The sequence below is a fragment of the Lithobates pipiens genome, unplaced genomic scaffold (genome assembly GCF_037356315.1).
Source record: "Lithobates pipiens isolate NorthernLeopardFrog02 unplaced genomic scaffold, aLitPip1_a1.2 Scaffold_8, whole genome shotgun sequence".
In the NCBI taxonomy this organism is placed as follows: Eukaryota; Metazoa; Chordata; class Amphibia; order Anura; family Ranidae; genus Lithobates; species Lithobates pipiens.
The window spans coordinates 498,361,251-498,381,020 of record NW_027507903.1 but is presented as its reverse complement, the minus strand read 5'-3'; the positions used below and the strand labels follow the sequence as shown (position 1 = coordinate 498,381,020).

The 19,770-nt window shown below is 46.7% G+C and overlaps 1 protein-coding gene across 3 annotated transcripts in view; it reads right to left on the bottom strand.

The window, feature by feature from the left end:
* Positions 1–19,770, bottom strand: part of AGBL3 (AGBL carboxypeptidase 3) — a 245,419-nt gene that overhangs the window by 36,403 nt on the left and 189,246 nt on the right. For 2 of the 3 annotated variants that reach the window (XM_077469175.1, XM_077469176.1), the window contains exons 16-17: positions 2,014–2,040; positions 166–291 (exon numbers count right to left, since the gene is read on the bottom strand). In XM_077469175.1, coding sequence (XP_077325301.1) covers positions 166–291; positions 2,014–2,040 — 153 coding nt within the window. The remainder of the gene's footprint in view (positions 1–165; positions 292–2,013; positions 2,041–19,770) is intronic. The other variant, XM_077469177.1, reaches the window with a different exon arrangement.

The window sequence follows — 19,770 nt, the reverse complement described above, 5'->3', positions numbered from 1 at the left end:
CCCCTAAAAAAAAAAGAAAACAAATGCAGCCACCACATCTAAGGATTGGTAAGCTGCATTATATTCCATTTTTTGTTCTTGGATACATTTTAACACTGTTCATGATGCATGGAATAAGACTAGCGACCCACAAGAAAGTATAGACCAAATGACATTGACACCTACCTTCTTTGCATTCAGATCTTGAAGCAGCGGCTCACTTTGCTTTTTAGACAGGGTTGCTTTATTTTGTTTAGATCCTTTACGAGTTTTCTTTGGCTTCTCTAACTTCTCTAAAGAACTTTGTTTCACCTGGCAAAGCAAAAATATATAATCGATCACCATATACACATCTGTGTCCCCCTGCCAGGCACATAAACAGTTCTGGTACAGCTGAACTTCACACACAAGGGGGTTGACTTACTAAAAGCGAATAGACTGTACAGTTGCGCCAGAGCTTAGTAAATGAGGTAAAAAAGGAAAGGTGGCGCAAGGATTGAGACATCCTCGCCGTAATTAGAAAAAAAAGGAATAGGAAATAGGAAATTATATATAGAAATTATGTATATACATTGGATTAAAAAGTCCCAGCAAAGTTCATACATCCAATGGGGTGCTGTGGCAGCTACCTTATGCCGCGTACACACGATCGGCCATAAAAAGACTGTATGTATGCTCCATCGGAATTTAGCTGGCCGGATTCCCACCAGCAAAAATTTGAGAGCATGTTCTCAAATTTTCAGACAGAAAAACTTTCTATCGGAAATTACGATCGTGTGTATGCAATTCTGATGCGCAATAACTCACGCATGCTCAGATTCAACTAGGAGATGGAAGCTATTGGCTACTGGGTATTGAACTTCCTTTTTCTAGTCCTGTCGTATGTGTTGTACATCACCACGTTCTTGACGGTCGGAATTTGGTGTAACCGTGTGTATTTTTCCGACAAAAATTCCGATCGTGTGTATGCGGCATTAGAGTGAAGCAGTCTCTGGAAAGCAAATAAAAAAACGGCAAGGTGCACCAAACTAAGTGCAGTATGTTTGGTAAAGGGTAATTTATTAAAATATCAGCCAAATGGCTACTCACATAGTGTGATAAGTTACGGAATGTAATTCCAAAAAGGTTCCGTGGTCACTTTGGGGTCAAGAAACCAGCATGTTGCGCACTCGGGACAATCCGAAACCAAAAGTGATGTTGGGACGCGTCAGATGACGCGTTTCAAAGCATTCGCTTTTTCCTCAGATCCTCATATATCAGATCTGAGGAAAAAGCGGATTCTTTGAACGGCGTCATCTGACATGTCCCAACGTCACTTTTGGTTTGTTGAATGTCTGGTTCCCCATTGTGTCTGTGGTTCCATCCCCCAGCCCCTACATAACTACTGTGTCCTGTAGTAACATAGGAAGAAACCACAGTGTGCAGAGGGGGACTAGGTATACGACACTCCCAAAAGTGTCAAATGCTGAAGATTTTTCAGCCAGTGTAACTCAGGAAAATAACAGAGATCAAGTATTAACCCTTTTCCTAAGGGGTTCCTTTTGATGTGGTTATTTAAAAAGAGTGACAGTTATTTTTATTTTTTAACAGATTTATAGTGACAGTTATTTTAATGCATATATTGCCTTCTTGTTTTCAGAGCCTTCATCATTAGCACAAATCATCCCATAGATTAGTTATTAGTTATATATATATATATATATATATACTAAATAAACGTTTTACATGCTACAATGTACTATAGCTGCAATCCAGTGTTTCTAGGTATAGAGTTGGGGCTTAAAGGAATGATTTTCATAACATCACCCATTATCTATTTAATGGCTAATGATTTCCTTGCTCGTCGGAAGCATAAGTAGCAATATGTAAATACCCTGGGTTTCATAATGTAATCTTTGCACTAAACTTTTCAAAATTGCTTTGTAACAAGATTTGGAGTTTCATTTTATACTTAATTTGTTTGCAAAGTTATTAAAAGCTGCAAGAATAATGCAATCTATAACAATTGAATTTAAACATGTAGTTGTTCCCTACCTGCCATGTATTATCCTCCTTACCCAGCTAGCAAGCATTAAAATAAAATAAATACAATTACATTGTTTAAGGCAGGCATGCATGGAATCTAACAGGATTAATATAAGTTAAAAAAAAAACATTACAGTACTTTACACAAAACAGCAAAAGCAGTCGTTCTTACATAGGAGGTGTAAATGAAATGAGGATCAATTAACAGAACCACTGGAAGACGCATCAATTTCTCTGCTTTCTTTTTCTTTTTTTAACATATCTATTTTATTGATTTTCATAAGACGTTGTTTACAGGTACAAATATACAGGAACATTTGTAGATAGATTACTTAACCAAAGTAGATTCACTAGCCCAACATGGCTAGCTAGAATTTTAATAATGTTATATTACCCAGTTCCTCAACGGAGGAAAACTTTTTAAACCGGAATGAGATGGCAGGTTTCCGTACATGAGCCATGTAGGGCCCAAATACTGTAGGTCATAATACACAGGCATTGGATATACAAGCAATTTGTACTTCATTTGTACAACATTCATACGTAAACACACATACTCTCAGTCAAGCAACTCCATTCCAACCTCACCTCCCACTCCCACCATTTCTCTGCTTTCTAAACGATATTTGACATCCACCAGTTATTCTGATTTAACAGCTCCTTCTTGAAGAAGAATTAAGATAATCCAAGAAATAGGAGTGACAGATTATTCATTCATGCTCTGAGCATTATGCACTTTGTAATTTTCATAAAATTATATTATGTGACCAGCAGGTGGGGCTCTTTCAACAGTTTATTTGCTATTGGGCCATTCATATATGTGATTTATAGGTATAACGTTTGATAGTACACGTCATTGCATAATAGTGGCCCTTGATTGCCTGTTTTATGATAGTTTACTAGCTTCAATATTTCACTCATTCACAGACCTGGAACAAGCATGCGGCAAATGAGTTAGAATTTCTTATCGTTATGCCTGTTTTGACACAAAAATCCAAGTCAAAATTTCAGGAAACTAATATTTTCACTAGGAAAGATCAGCAACGGCAGCCTTCATATTTCTTATATTTTTTTGCAATGTATACACCTGACCTGGATAGGACAGATTTTTTCTGAAACAAAATGAAGAATGAATTGGCCGATATTACATTCTGCTGGTGGAGTGGAGCTTATTCATTCAGGAATTGAGCAATTAAAAGAAAAGGATGGTCAAAGCTCTTTTGGTCATAGTTCTCATGTGGGTCACAGGAGTGCACTTGTGCTCTCCTGTGACCCAGAATTTGCCAACAGTAGGCTAAAGCCTGTGCCCCTTTTGTTAATTAGAAGCTGCATCTGCTCCATGTTTTAAATTTAGAAGAGTTGTGCACCCCCAAGGTGTGTAAAACACAAGACAGGCTGTGCAGAATTACAAATCTTTAGACATATAAACATATATGCATTTTAGGAAGGCATAGCCTGGCCACCGCGCACCTCACCTGGCCCGAGTGGCTAGCAGGTAAATGCAGCCTCAGCTCGATTCATCATGAAAAAACTCCAATATGTTTCTCCCTGCCCCTGAGGCTAATGCCTTATGCACACAGGGCGTTAGAAAAAATGAGCTGCAAATCCACTACCAACGCCAGGAAAAAGCATCTTTAAAAACATGCTTTTAATAGCTTTTTTGCATTGGCGTTAATCCATGTTTAGCCGCGCTAGCTTTTAGCAGCGTTTCTCTGCCTCCTATTCAAAATCAATGGTTTCCTATGAGAGCCCATTGATTTGAACAGAAGTCGGACCATAAGTCGGATCATGATGATCTGACTTCCGTTGCGGCTTGTGTAATGAGGATCTTGAAGGGGAACCCTTGCCAAAATGAAGAAAAGACCCTTCAGTCTGGTATGGATTTTGAGGGGAACCCCTCGCTCCAAACAAAATGGAGACAGGGGGGCCTCTTCCCCACAACCCTGGCCAGTGGTTGTGAGTAGTGATGGCCGAACGGTTCGCCCGGCGGTCGTTTCGCGGCGAATTTCCGACTTTCGCCGTCCGCGGGTTCGAACGCCTTTTTCCGTCGTTCGCCCCGGCGGACTTACGTGTTTAATGTATACAAGAACTTTAACCTTTCGTGACACGTTTATCATGTGTTACAGGACAACCAATTGAGACATGACAGCTCATGGACACTTGGACATTCCCCCTAACCTATAAATACACCCGATCCGGTGGCCATTTTACATTCTTTCTTCTGTCACTGTAGGGAAAGGATCCTGTGTGGAGTAGGGACAGAGAAAACGCTAGCTATTTGGTACACAAAAGTTCTTTTCAGGACTGGTATAGGTGTTAGGTCAGCAGCCTGAGTTTCTTTTGTCAGTTTAGATAAAGGGACAGAGCGCTGTATGCTGCTATTTTAGGGACAGCTCAGCCAGATTAGTCTTTCTTCATCATCATCATCATCATCATCATTAGCTGTTACTATCAGGTCCACAAAAGAGCTGTTCCAGCTAATCGTTCCAGCCTACTCTTTTTTGCCAATTTGTATAGGGACAGGCAGGAAGCAGTGTGTCAGGCAGTGAGGATAATTTTAAAGACTTGCTGTTACTATTAGTTCCACAAAGGTTCTTTTCAGGACTGGTATCAGTGGTACGGTAATAGGCTTGTACACGTATAATATTCTTTCTTCCAAATATAGAAAGAATATTATACTTGACTGCTGCCCTTCTGCTGCAGTCTGCTAATCATTCACAACTCACTTGTTCCACAAAGCTCTTTATCAGGACTGGTAACTTGGTCTGTCTAGGGTGCTACGGTACATAGGCTTGGGTGCGGTACAGTCTGCTGTTCTGTAAGGACCGCTATCGGTCCACAATACATAGGGTTGCCGTGCACTACTGCTGACCGCTGCCCTATACTGCAGCAGTCCTTCAGCGGTATAGGGACTGACGCACAGTCTGCTAAACACTAATACACAACCTGCTTGGTCCACAAAAGTTCTTATAAGGACTGGTAACTTGGTATAGGGTGCTACGGTACATAGGCCTGAGTGCAGTACAGTCTGCTGTTCTGTAAGGACCGCTATCGGTCCACAATACATAGGGTTGCCGTGCACTACTGCTGACCGCTGCCCTATACTGCAGCAGTCCTTCATTGGTATAGGGACTGACGTACAGTCTGCTAATCACTAACACACAACCTGCTTGGTCCACAAAAGTTCTTATAAGGACTGGTAACTTGGTATAGGGTGCTACGGTACATAGGCCTGAGTGCAGTACAGTCTGCTGTTCTGTAAGGACCGCTATCGGTCCACAATACATAGGGTTGCCGTGCACTACTGCTGACCGCTGCCCTATACTGCAGCAGTCCTTCATTGGTATAGGGACTGACGTACAGTCTGCTAATCACTAACACACAACCTGCTTGGTCCACAAAAGTTCTTATAAGGACTGGTAACTTGGTATAGGGTGCTACGGTACATAGGCCTGAGTGCGTTACAGTCTGCTGTTCTGTAAGGACCGCTATCGGTCCACAATACATAGGGTTGCCGTGCACTACTGCTGACCGCTGCCCTATACTGCAGCAGTCCTTCAGCGGTATAGGGACTGACGCACAGTCTGCTAAACACTAACACACAACCTGCTTGGTCCACAAAAGTTTTTATAAGGACTGGTAACTTGGTATAGGGTGCTACGGTACATAGGCCTGAGTGCAGTACAGTCTGCTGTTCTGTAAGGACCGCTATCGGTCCACAATACATAGGGTTGCCGTGCACTACTGCTGACCGCTGCCCTATACTGCAGCAGTCCTTCATTGGTATAGGGACTGACGTACAGTCTGCTAATCACTAACACACAACCTGCTTGGTCCACAAAAGTTCTTATAAGGACTGGTAACTTGGTATAGGGTGCTACGGTACATAGGCCTGAGTGCGTTACAGTCTGCTGTTCTGTAAGGACCGCTATCGGTCCACAATACATAGGGTTGCCGTGCACTACTGCTGACCGCTGCCCTATACTGCAGCAGTCCTTCATTGGTATAGGGACTGACGTACAGTCTGCTAATCACTAACACACAACCTGCTTGTTCCACAAAAGTTCTTATAAGGACTGGTAACTTGGTATAGGGTGCTACGGTACATAGGCTTGAGTGCGGTACAGTCTGCTGTTCTGTAAGGACCGCTATCGGTCCACAATAGATAGGGTTGACGTGCACCACTGCTGACCGCTGCCCTATACTGCAGCAGTCCTTCAGCGGTATAGGGACTGACGTACAGTCTGCTAAACACTAATACACAACCTGCTTGGTCCACAAAAGTTCTTATAAGGACTGGTAACTTGGTATAGGGTGCTACGGTACATAGGCTTGAGTGCGGTACAGTCTGCTGTTCTGTAAGGACCGCTATCGGTCCACAATAGATAGGGTTGACGTGCACCACTGCTGACCGCTGCCCTATACTGCAGCAGTCCTTCAGCGGTATAGGGACTGACGTACAGTCTGCTAAACACTAATACACAACCTGCTTGGTCCACAAAAGTTCTTATAAGGACTGGTAACTTGGTATAGGGTGCTACGGTACATAGGCTTGAGTGCGGTACAGTCTGCTGTTCTGTAAGGACCGCTATCGGTCCACAATAGATAGGGTTGACGTGCACCACTGCTGACCGCTGCCCTATACTGCAGCAGTCCTTCAGCGGTATAGGGACTGACGTACAGTCTGCTAAACACTAATACACAACCTGCTTGGTCCACAAAAGTTCTTATAAGGACTGGTAACTTGGTATAGGGTGCTACGGTACATAGGCTTGAGTGCGGTACAGTCTGCTGTTCTGTAAGGACCGCTATCGGTCCACAATAGATAGGGTTGACGTGCACCACTGCTGACCGCTCACCTATACTGCAGCAGTCCTTCAGCGGTATAGGGACTGACGTACAGTCTGCTAATCACTAACACACAACCTGCTTGTTCCACAAAAGTTCTTATAAGGACTGGTAACTTGGTATAGGGTGCTACGGTACATAGGCTTGAGTGCGGTACAGTCTGCTGTTCTGTAAGGACCGCTATCGGTCCACAATAGATAGGGTTGACGTGCACCACTGCTGACCGCTGCCCTATACTGCAGCAGTCCTTCAGCGGTATAGGGACTGACGTACAGTCTGCTAAACACTAATACACAACCTGCTTGGTCCACAAAAGTTCTTATAAGGACTGGTAACTTGGTATAGGGTGCTACGGTACATAGGCTTGAGTGCGGTACAGTCTGCTGTTCTGTAAGGACCGCTATCGGTCCACAATAGATAGGGTTGACGTGCACCACTGCTGACCGCTGCCCTATACTGCAGCAGTCCTTCAGCGGTATAGGGACTGACGTACAGTCTGCTAAACACTAATACACAACCTGCTTGGTCCACAAAAGTTCTTATAAGGACTGGTAACTTGGTATAGGGTGCTACGGTACATAGGCTTGAGTGCGGTACAGTCTGCTGTTCTGTAAGGACCGCTATCGGTCCACAATAGATAGGGTTGACGTGCACCACTGCTGACCGCTCACCTATACTGCAGCAGTCCTTCAGCGGTATAGGGACTAAGAGTTTTGTCACAGGGTCATTTAAAAAATGACATGCAGAGGAAGAGGCAGGCCCTTCCGCAGGGGTGGTAGGGGTAGGGCAGGAGCAACAGGCTTGAGCCAAAGTGGGAAGTTGCAGAAGGTGCGTTCAATTACTTTAAAGGATGCACCAGACTTGGTTGAGTGGCTCGCTCAGCCTTACTCTTCTGCACCCTCCTCATCCTCTCGATCTGCACCCTCTTCTTCACTCTCTGCTATGTGCACCCCCAAAGACACTACCACCAACAACACGACCACCACCACCACCACCACATACCTTCCGCTTGAGTCACTGGAATTATTTTCCGATCCATATCAAGAGGACATTTCTGATGCGCAGCCACTCTTGGTATTGGATCAGGAAGAGGAGGTAGCAACAAGCGCTACTCAGCAGTCTGACGCCAGTACCCAGATCAGCCCAAGGAGGAGGTTGGTCCCCGGTGTTGCTGCCTACTCTACTTATAGCGGTGGGGAAGGTGACGTTGATGATGACGTGTCTAGTGATGTCACGTGGGTGCCCACAAGAGAGGAAGAGGAGGGGAGTTCAGAGGGAGATATGGACCAGCAGATAGGGAGGAGAAGCAGCAATGACTTACATTGCACAGCAGGGACAAAGCAGACTGCAAATGTATCAGGAGCGAGTCATCGACCATGTACGGTCACATCTGGCGCTCCCAGGACACCGGCACATGGCTCCGCAGTGTGGGCTTTTTTTAACGTGTCCGCTGCTGACAATAGCGTTGCCATCTGCAATCTTTGCAGTCAACGCGTTAGTCGCGGTAAGCCCAATACTCACCTAGGGACGACCGCCTTAAGAAGGCACATGAGCAGCCATCACCGAGCCCAGTGGGAGCAACGGAACACACAAAGCCACACTGCAGGCTCTCACCGTCCAGCCTCGTCTTCTACTTCTCCTTCTCCTCTCTCCTCACAATTGTCCTCCACTCCACCTTCCATCACGCCAAGCTCACATTTTTCTGCAAAAAGGCAGGCTTCCGTGGGCCTAATGTTTGAGCGTAAAAAAATGATGACGCCGGATAACCCTCTTGCCCAACGGTTGGCGGCTGGCTTGTCAGAACTCATAGCCCGCCAACTACTGCCATATAAACTGGTGGACTCGGAGGCCTTTCGCAAATTTGTGGCCATTGGAACACCACAATGGAAGGTCCCAGGAAGGAAGTATTTCTCAGAGAAGGGCATCCCAGAGCTATATGGCCATGTTCAGCGGCAAGTGAATGTATCTCTGGCACACAGTGTCGGTGCCAAGATACATCTGACCACAGACACGTGGTCTAGCAAACACGAGCAGGGAAGGTATATCAGTTTTACTGCCCACTGGGTGAACCTTCTGACGGCCGTCAAGCATGTAACCCGTGGCACCCGTGTAGATTTGGTTTTACCGCCACGGATTGCATGCAGGCCTGACTCTTCTTCTCCTCCTCCTACTCCATCCTCCTCCCTCTCCTCCTCAGCTGCCTCCTCCTTTTCCGCTGCTAGCGTCTCTTCCACTGCACCGCCCAAGCTCCCCAGAACCTATTCCACATGCCAGGTGAGACGTTGCCATGCCGTGCTGCGTCTGTTGTGCCTGGAAGCAAAGAGCCACACTGGCCCGGCACTCCTTTCAGCTTTGCGTTCACAGGCAGATGAGTGGCTAACACCGCTCAATTTGACAGTTGGTAAAGTGGTGTGTGACAACGGTGCCAATCTGCTTAGCGCATTGAAACAGGGCAAAATCACGCACGTGCCGTGCATGGCACACGTCTTAAACTTGGTCGTGCAGCGATTCCTTGTCAAATACCCTGGGGTCCAGGACATCTTGCGGCAGGCAAGGAAAATCTCGGCCCATTTCAGAAGATCTTACACGGCCATGGCTCGCCTTGCTGACATTCAGCGGCGACACCATCTGCCGGTCAGACGTCTTATTTGCGATTGCCCGACGCGATGGAACTCAACCTTCTATATGCTTGATAGGCTGCTCCAGCAGAAACGTGCAGTTAACGTCTACCTGTATGAACTCTGCGAAAGAAACGGTTCTGGGGAGCTGGGTTTTTTTTCACCGCGCCAGTGGCTGCTCATGCGCGACACATGCAGACTTCTGCGGCCATTTGAGGAGATCACCAAACTGGTCAGTCGCAGCCATGGCGCCATCAGTGACATGGTACCTTATGCCTTCTTTCTGGAGCGTGCATTGCGTCGTGTCATTGATCAGGCTGTGGAGGAGCAGGAGCGGGAAGATGAGGAAGTCGCAATGCTGGATGAATTCCCAGGGGGGGCTACTCTATCTGAGACAAGTCAACAACAGGAGTCTGATGAGGAGTCAGAGGAGGATGGTGCCGGGGCGGATGAGCAGGAGCAAGAAGAGCATGCTTTAAACCTTTCTGGGATCCCTGTTGTGCGAGGATGGGGAGAGGAGAATGAAGAGGACGACATTATCCTGGATGATGAGCAGGAGCCAGGCCACCACACCGCTTCCACTTTAGTGCAAATGGGGGCCTTCATGCTCCAGTGTTTTAATAGGGACCCCCGTATAAAAAGCATGAGGGTCAAGGACCAGTACTGGGTGGCAACGTACTTAGACCCCCGGTACAAACACAAAATGGCGGAAATGTTACCGCCGTCGCAGAGGGCTGTCAGAATGCAGCACTTCCAGGCCTTGCTTCGAGAAATGCTGCATTCTGCTTTTGCGTGCGCTGGCAGAGGAGCAATTCCCACTCCCAGAGAAGGATTTGCGGGTACCAATCCAACAGCGCCTGCAAGAAGAGGCCGGTTTGAAGATGTGTTGGTGACTTCGGATATGAGGTCATTCTTTCAGCCGACCCATCGACAGGTGTCATCCGGATCCAGCATCAGGGAACGCCTAGACCGTCAGGTGTCCGACTACATTGGGTTAACGGCCGATGTGGACGCTCTGAGGAGTGATGAACCCCTAGACTACTGGGTGGGCAGGCTTGACCTCTGGCCAGAGCTTGCCCAATTTGCAATCGAACTGTTGGCTTGCCCCTCATCCAGTGTCCTGTCCGAAAGGACGTTCAGCGCAGCAGGGGGGATTGTGACCGATAAGCGTACTCGCCTAGCTCACCACAGTGTTAACTACCTCACATTTCTAAAAATGAATGAGGCATGGATCTCGGAGGAATTCAACACATGTGATCAGTAGACCATGTATATGTCTATAAACAATTTTTGGAATCAAGCACACAGACCTTCTTAATTCATTTGGCTCACTTCCCTGACCCAAAAAAGCACACCGTACTATATGCCCCTACCCTCCTCTTTGAAGAGGTTGAGCGGTGTCATATTTCTACTGGGGCTGCTTATTATGAGGGGTTCCCACCATCCCTGTGCTGTGCTGACTTCCTCCTGGGTGTTCTTATTATGAGGGGCTCCCACCATCCCTGTGCTGTGCTGACTTCCTCCTGGGGGTTCTTATTATGAGGGGATCACACCATCCCTGTGCTGTGCTGACTTCCTCCTGGGGCTGCTTACGGTGCTGCTGTCAGCGCTGTATGTCACGGAGCTGCTGTCAGCGCTGTATGTCACGGAGCTGCTGTCAGCGCTGTATGTCACGGAGCTGCTGTCAGCGCTGTATGTCACGGAGCTGCTGTCAGCGCTGTATGTCACGGAGCTGCTGTCAGCGCTGTATGTCACGGAGCTGCTGTCAGCGCTGTATGTCACGGAGCTGCTGTCAGCGCTGTATGTCACGGAGCTGCTGTCAGCGCTGTATGTCACGGAGCTGCTGTCAGCGCTGTATGTCACGGAGCTGCTGTCAGCGCTGTATGTCACGGTGCTGCTGTCAGCGCTGTATGTCACGGAGCTGCTGTCAGCGCTGTATGTCACGGAGCTGCTGTCAGTGCTGTATGTCACGGAGCTGCTGTCAGCGCTGTATGTCACGGAGCTGCTGTCAGCGCTGTATGTCACGGAGCTGCTGTCAGCGCTGTATGTCACGGTGCTGCTGTCAGCGCTGTATGTCACGGAGCTGCTGTCAGCGCTGTATGTCACGGAGCTGCTGTCAGCGCTGTATGTCACGGAGCTGCTGTCAGCGCTGTATGTCACGGAGCTGCTGTCAGCGCTGTATGTCACGGAGCTGCTGTCAGCGCTGTATGTCACGGTGCTGATGTCAGTGCTCTGTATTACGGTGCTGCTGTCAGTGCTCTGTATCTCCTGCACCCTCTTGTTTGCCTACCCTGGTCCCTGACCTTCCCTCTCCTCCATTGCCTTCATTAGCTCCATAGTCCTGAATTGTCAGAACAATTTCCCAAATAAAAAAAAAATGCTTGTAGTTATCGATCCCAAATTCACCTCATACATGTATTATGCTATTGTCCAGGTGGTGGGACTACGTGCTACCCCCTAATAATTACCCCGTGGCCGCAAATTCGACCTAAAGGTTTGCGAAATTCGCCTCCCATTGAAGTCAATGGAGCCCGCGGCGAACGGTCGTTTTCGCGAACGTTTGTGTCCGTTCGCGTTTCGCGTTCGCGAAACGTCCCGTCGGAAGTTCGTCCATCACTAGTTGTGAGGGTCTGCGGACAGGTGGCTTATTGGAATCTGGAAGCCCCCTTTAAAAAGGAGGGCCCCCTGGTCCTGGCCCCCTACCCTATGTGAATGAGTAAGGGGTACATTGACCCAAAAAGGTATCAACAATAAATAAAAACGGTACAAAGGGTTTAAAGTCCTTTATTAAAGCGGCTCCAACTTATTTTTTCCCCCCTCTCCGCTGAAGTCTTCTCCCCTCTCTGGCTTTTCTCCCTCCCTCCTCTGCTGATGTCTTCTCCCCTCTCCGGCTGTTCTTCCTTCTCCACTTATGTCTTCTCCCCTCTCTGGTTGTTCTCCCTCTGCTGTCTGGTTCTTCTGCTGCCTCCAGTCCTTCTTCCTGGGATCTTCTCCCGATGCTCGCTCCCGCTATAATGTTAGGTCCGCTGTGTGCCATTACGTATATAGCTATGGGGTGTGGCCGCTCTGTGATAGGGCATGATGGAAAGGTGACATCACAAGGGACGGAGCATCCACATGACGTCACCAGGTGACCACGCCCCATGGCTATATAAGTAATGGCAACCGGAAAGGGGAGAAGAGCCGGAGAGGGGAGATGGCATCAACGAAGGAGGGAGAAGAGCCGGAGAGGGGAGAAGACTTCACAGAAGGGAGAAGATACGTCAGAGCTGCTTTAATAATAAAGGACCTAAAAACCTGTGTAATGGTTTTATTTTTTGATACCTTTTTGGGTGAATGGATGGGGGTACAATGTACCCCTTACTCATTCACATAGGTTGGGGGGGCCAGGATCTGGGGGCCCCTTCCTAAAGGGGGCTTCCAGATTCCGATAAGGCGCCCTGCAGACCACCGTCCAAGATTATGGGGAAGAGGCTCTTGTTCCCATCAACATGGGGACAGGGTGCTTTGGGGTGGGGGGTGCAGAGCAGATATATATATATATATATATATATATATATATATATATATATATATATATATATATATATATACACTGCGTGGTGGGGCAGCAGCTGACACAGATAAGTAATATACCAAACTTATAAATAATCTTAAGAAAAAGTGTGTAGCGCCAAAATTAAATGAACAGCAATGAGATGAGAATATTGTGTTATAAATGGACAGCACATTGAAATAAGGTCCAAAAAAAGTTTTAAAAGTAAAAAAATGCTAAAGTGATAATATATATATGTATATATATATTGTGGCAGCATGCAGGTAAAGTCACCTGGTTGTATCCAGGATGGGAAATATGTATGCCCTAGATTCAGGCTTTATGCAGACTTGTACAACTAGAGGGGAAGAGTTAATGAGCCCAGCTGAAGTAAGTGGGCTCATTAAGACCTCTACAAAAAACCCCAGCATGCTTAGGGAGATGCTCCATCCTGGAACCAGTTTTGTGTTGTATAGACTGGGGAGTGTGACACCTGTTCTGTGCGGTGAGTTAACGCCTGTGTGGCAAACCTCTACAACAGAGACAGGGACTGGTGCAGCACAAGGCTGCACTCAGTTGTTAGATAGGGAATCTAAGTGTGTAATTAGAGGTCAAGCTGACCAGGATTTATTTTCATGTTTTATTTTTGTTTGGCTGTTATATGTTTCACTGCATGGAGCATAAATAAACCGCATCTTTTGTTTTTTTGCACCTACAACGCTGTCTGCTGTGCCTGATTTTGTGTTGTGAACCCATCCAGGGGGTCACACACACCCGCTGCCAAGCTAACCCCTCACAGTTGGTGGAGAATTTTGGCAGTTTTTTTTTAAGGCCAGCATGGAAGAGATACTGAGACAGCTGGCTCTAGCAAATGCAAATCAGCAGCAATCAAATGCAAATCAGCGTGTGCATAATTGGACTTTTCAGGTTGGAAAACCCCCCAGGTCTCAAATGTATGATCTCATTCACATGAGCAGAAAGTGGCTGCAGCCAGAGATTTTGACCGCACCAAACATTGTGGAACGTGTTGTTATGGATCGTTTTCTGAGAGCTCTTCCTACTGCCATCCAAAAATGGGTAAGCCATGGAGATCCAGAAAATGCAGATAAACTTGTGGATCTTGTTGAGAGGTACTTGGCTACAGAGAACCTGACCACCTCTTCCAGGGACTCACGGACTTTCCACCCTAAGACCAGATCATTCCCAGTGGCGGGTAAGATGACTCCAAGGGGTGAGGGTGGAGAGAGTGAGAGAGTGGGAGTTCTACCTAAGGTCTGGCGGGGGAAGCCCAGGCTGCAAGAGGCAGCGAAAAAGATTATTTGCTACCGCTGCCGCCAAGAGGGACATATTGCAGCCAATTGCCCAGTTGTGGATGAGCCTATGCAATGTGACTTTATAAGGGAGAGACGTCAGTCGCTGTTTGCGACAGTTGCATGCACTGCCATTCGGGGACCTGAGAAACATTTATGTAAAATGTGTATTAATGGTAGAAATGTTGATGTGTTGCTGGATTCAGGTAGCCTGGTAACATTGATAAAAGCTGAATTAGTTACTACAGAGGTCTCTGGGAAGAACAGGGTGGCTGTTATTTGTGTGCATGGGGACACCCGAGAGTATCCTGTAACTTCAGCGTTTTTTGAGACCCCCAAAGGTAACCTCTCTCATCAGGTGGGGTTAGTGTCTCACTTACCACATGATGCTATTGTGGGAAGGGATTTTCCAAAATTCTGGGAACTCTGGGATTGTCCTGAGCCCCCACTGGTGCCCCTATAGACCAGGAAGATGACCAGAATTCCTCTGGGAGTGGTGAGGACTCTCCTGAATTTCCCTTGTCGGTATTGGCGGGGGAAACTCGAGAAACTGGGGAGGAGCCAACATCCTCAGATGAAAACATGCAGTCTGTGGAGTTTTCAGATCTTGAGGTTCACAGGGAAAATTTTGCCACAGAACAGTTAAAAGACCCCACCCTAATAAAGGCACGGGAAAATGTGGTGAAAATAGATGGCGAGTTAGTGAACCCAGATAAGACTTGCACTTATCCGTACTTCACTATGGAAAGGGACCTGCTGTATCGAGTGGCTCAAAGGGCAGAAGAAACCATTGAGCAACTTGTAGTGCCCAAACCTTATAGGAAGTTGGTGTTAGAATTGGCCCATGGGCACATTCTGGGAGGTCATCTGGGGACCGAGAAAACCAGAGAGAGGGTACTGCAGAGATTCTATTGGCCTGGGGTCATGAAGGAAACAGAAAATTATTGTTCCTCCTGCCCTGTGTGTCAGAAGTCGGCACCTATGCCACATTTCCGTAACCCGCTGGTACCTCTTCCTATCATTGAGGTCCCCTTTGAGAGGATCGCAATGGATTTGGTAGGTCCGATAATGAAGTCTGCTAGGGGGCATCAGTACATTTTGGTTATATTGGACTATGCCACCCGTTATCCGGAAGCAATTCCTCTTCGAAATACCTCGGCCAAAACCATAGCCAAAGAGCTATCTCTTGTTTTTAGCCGCGTGGGTATTTGTAAGGAACTGCTTACGGACCAAGGTACACCCTTTATGTCCAGGGTTATGAAAGAACTATGCAAGTTGTACAAAGTGACACAATTGCGTACATCTGTGTATCACCCCCAAACAGATGGGTTGGTTGAAAGATTCAACAAAACCCTAAAACAAATGTTAAAGAAGGTGGTGGATAGAGATTGAAAGAATTGGGACTGTCTAATACCCTATCTGATGTTTGCCATTAGGGAGGTACCCCAATCCTCTACGGGTTTCTCACCCTTCGAGTTGCTCTATGGGAGACACCCAAGAGGGCTGCTGGATATCGCCAAGGAAACTTGGGAAAATGAGAGTTCTCCTCACAGGAGTGTGATTGAGCATGTCGCCCTGATGCAAGATAGAATTGCACAGGTAATGCCAATCGTAAGGGAACATTTGACCCAAGCACAGTTAGCACAGCAGAGAGTGTACAACCGTGGGGCCAAGACCCGTACTTTTTCCCCGGGGGATAGGGTCTTGGTGCTAGTCCCTACGGTTGAAAGCAAATTTCTGGCCAAATGGCAAGGTCCATACGAAGTGATTGAAAAAATTAGTGAGGTGAACTACAGGGTTAGACAGTCAGGAAGACGAAAGCCGGAGCAGATCTATCACGTCAATCTGCTGAAAGCCTGGAGGGATAGGGAATCCCTAGTCGCAGAGACTTTGTCACAAGCACAGCCTGATTGCTTAGTTCCTGAGGTTGGAATAGCAGACACCTTATCGAAAGCCCAAGAACAGGAGGTTAAAGAGTTTGTACTTCGTAACAAAGAGATTTTCTCTGACCTGCCGGGACAAACATCTGGCGTAGAGCATGACATTATCACCCTGCCAGGAGAAAGGGTAAAACTAAAACCTTATAGAATACCAGAGGCCCGACGGGAGGTTCAAAGGATGCTAGAATTGGGTGTGATAGAGGAGTCCCAGAGTGACTGGTCCAGTCCTATCGTACTAGTGCCCAAACCTGATGGGAGCTGGCGGTTTTGTAACGATTTTCGACAATTGAATAAAGTTACAAAATTTGACACCTACCCCATGCCGCGTATAGATGAGTTGATTGACCGGCTGGGAACAGCCCGATATATGACAACTCTTGATCTCACCAAAGGGTATTGGCAAATTCCCCTGGCCGAGTCGGCCAAGGAGAAAACTGCGTTTGTAACCCCAGATGGGGCATTCCAATATAAGAGAATGTCGTTTGGGTTACAGAATGCACCGGCAACATTCCAGCGGAAAATGGATAAGATTCTGAGGCCCCACCAGAAATATGCTGCAGCTTACCTGGATGATGTGATTATCCATAGCACAGACTGGGTCTCACATTTGCCAAAAGTACAAGCAGTCCTAGACTCTATCCGGGAAGCTGGGTTTACGGCCAATCCAAAGAAGTGTACCATTGGACAGGAGGAGGCCAAATATCTTGGGTACACTATTGGGAGGGGGGTGATAAAACCCCAAGTCAATAAAGTCGAGGCCATACAGAGTTGGCCACGTCCCAACAGCAAGAAACAGGTACGAGCCTTTCTGGGAATCGCTGGCTATTATCGACGATTCATTCCCCATTTTGCTTCTCAGGCTGTGCCCCTCACCAACCTGACAAAAGGGAAAGAGTCTGTTATGGTTAAATGGTCCCCAGAGGCTGAAGAAGCATTTCAGTCCTTAAAGGGGAGGGCCACCCTGAAAAACTAAAAATTTTTAAAAATTACAAAAAATCTAAAAAAAAAAAAATGAAAAAAAATTTTTTTTTTACTTACCAGAAATGCCTGTTGCTAGGCACTTTCTCCTAATCTTCCTCTTCCTCCTCCGCGGAGATCTTCTGTCTTCTGTCTTCGTCGCGGCGTCTTCTGGGTAATGAGTCGCGCTGTGTTCTGGGAACTGTGTGTTCCAGAACACAGCGCGTCCCATTCAGAAAGCGCTGCGGGACTCGCGCATGCGCAGTAGCTGCGGGACTCGCGCATGCGCAGTAGGAAACGGGCAGTGAAGCCATAAGGCTCCGCTGCCTGTTTCCCTTACAAGGGATGGCGGCGCCGGGACCCGAGAGCCGAGGGACGGGTCGGCCTCGGGCGGCCGACATCGCGGGCACCCTGGACAGGTGAGTGTGTTTATTAAGTCGTGTTTGCAGCTGCTGACTTTTTTTTTTTTTTTTTTTTTTTTTATAACCGGCCCTCCACTTTAAAAACAGCCTTATGTAGCCAGCCAGTGTTGTACTCACCAGACTTCTCTAAGGACTTCGTGGTACAAACTGATGCATCAGACGTTGGATTAGGAGCAGTGTTATCCCAGGTCTGGAACGGGGAAGAGCACCCAGTCATTTACCTCAGCAGGAAGTTGAAGTCCCATGAGGTAAATTACTCCACGATTGAGAAGGAATGTTTAGCAGTGAAGTGGGCTCTAGATTCCCTTCGGTACTATCTGCTAGGTAGGCACTTTGACCTGGTGACTGATCACGCTCCTTTAAAGTGGATGGCTCAAAACAAGGAGACCAATAGAAGGGTAAATAGGTGGTTCCTGGCCCTACAGGAATTTAACTTTACAGTTAAGCATCGCCCTGGTGTTAAAATGGGGAATGTGGATGCTTTGTCTCGGATACATACGTGTCTGACTGCTTGTGTTACAACCCCAAGGTTGAAACAAGAGGGGGGGGGGTATGTGGCAGCACGCAGGTAAAGTCACCTGGTTGTATCCAGGATGGGAAATATGTATGCCCTAGATTCAGGCTTTATGCAGACTTGTACAACTAGAGGGGAAGAGTTAATGAGCCCAGCTGAAGTAAGTGGGCTCATTAAGACCTCTACAAAAAAACCCCAGCATGCTTAGGGAGATGCTCCATCCTGGAACCAGTTTTGTGTTGTATAGACTGGGGAGTGTGACACCTGTTCTGTGCGGTGAGTTAACGCCTGTGTGGCAAACCTCTACAACAGAGACAGGGACTGGTGCAGCACAAGGCTGCACTCAGTTGTTAGATAGGGAATCTAAGTGTGTAATTAGAGGTCAAGCTGACCAGGATTTATTTTCATGTTTTATTTTTGTTTGGCTGTTATATGTTTCACTGCATGGAGCATAAATAAACCGCATCTTTTGTTTTTTTGCACCTACAACGCTGTCTGCTGTGCCTGATTTTGTGTTGTGAACCCATCCAGGGGGTCACACACACCCGCTGCCGAGCTAACCCCTCACAATATGTATATATGTATATATATATATATATATATATATATATATATATATATATATATAAATCCAATCTTGTGGATGTAAATCAACAATAAAAAAACAATGTAGTGAAAAATATAGATTTAAATGCACAGTGTCATGATAGGATCAGCAATATCAACGTATAGGTGAAAACATATATAGTGCAAAGATGTGCACAAAAATTTGGTGGGGACTTGAAAAATGAAGAGGTGATCCAGTACAGTGCTCCCAAATCATCCACTGCACCCCTATGAAATGGGCACTCACCAGAAAAGCTGGCTGCCATTACAGCAGCAAGCACGCAGTCAGTGTAGATCCGCCATCTGTTGTGGGGAAGGCTGCTGAATAGTCTTCCCCACACTTATTAATTTACCATTTTTTCACTTTTAACACTTTTTTGGACTTTACTTCATTGTGCAGTCCATTTATAGCACAGTATACTCCTCTCATCGCTGTTCATTTACTTTTGGTGCTACACACTTTTTCTTAATATAATCCTTTTCTTGAGAGTACATTACGGGACACAGGAGCTTCATTACATAGTGGGTTATATAGGCACCTCTGGTGATTGGACACTGGTTAACCCCAATTAAGAAGAATTCCTCCCCTATATAACCCCTCCCATATGGGAGGCACCTCAGTTTTGTAGCAAAGCAATAAGAAACCACGTAAAACCCAAGAAGAGCGGGAGCCCTGTGTCCTGTGATGTACTCTCAAGAAAAGGAAGCTGTATATAAATATACTATTTTCTTGATCATACATCACAGGACACAGGAGCTTCATTACATAGTGGGATGTCCCAAAGCAATGCTCAGTTTGAGGGGAGGGAGACATAGATCAGAATTATAGACCGCCATAGACCAGAGGATCTGAACTGCAGCACACTGCGCCCAAAGGTGATATCCTCTTGCCCTCTAACATCCACCTGATAAAATCTGGTGAATGTGTGGACTGATGACCAAGTTGCAGCCTTACAGATCTGAGCCAGGGAGGCCTGGTGATGCACTGCCCAAGAAGCACTTACAGCCCTAGTAGA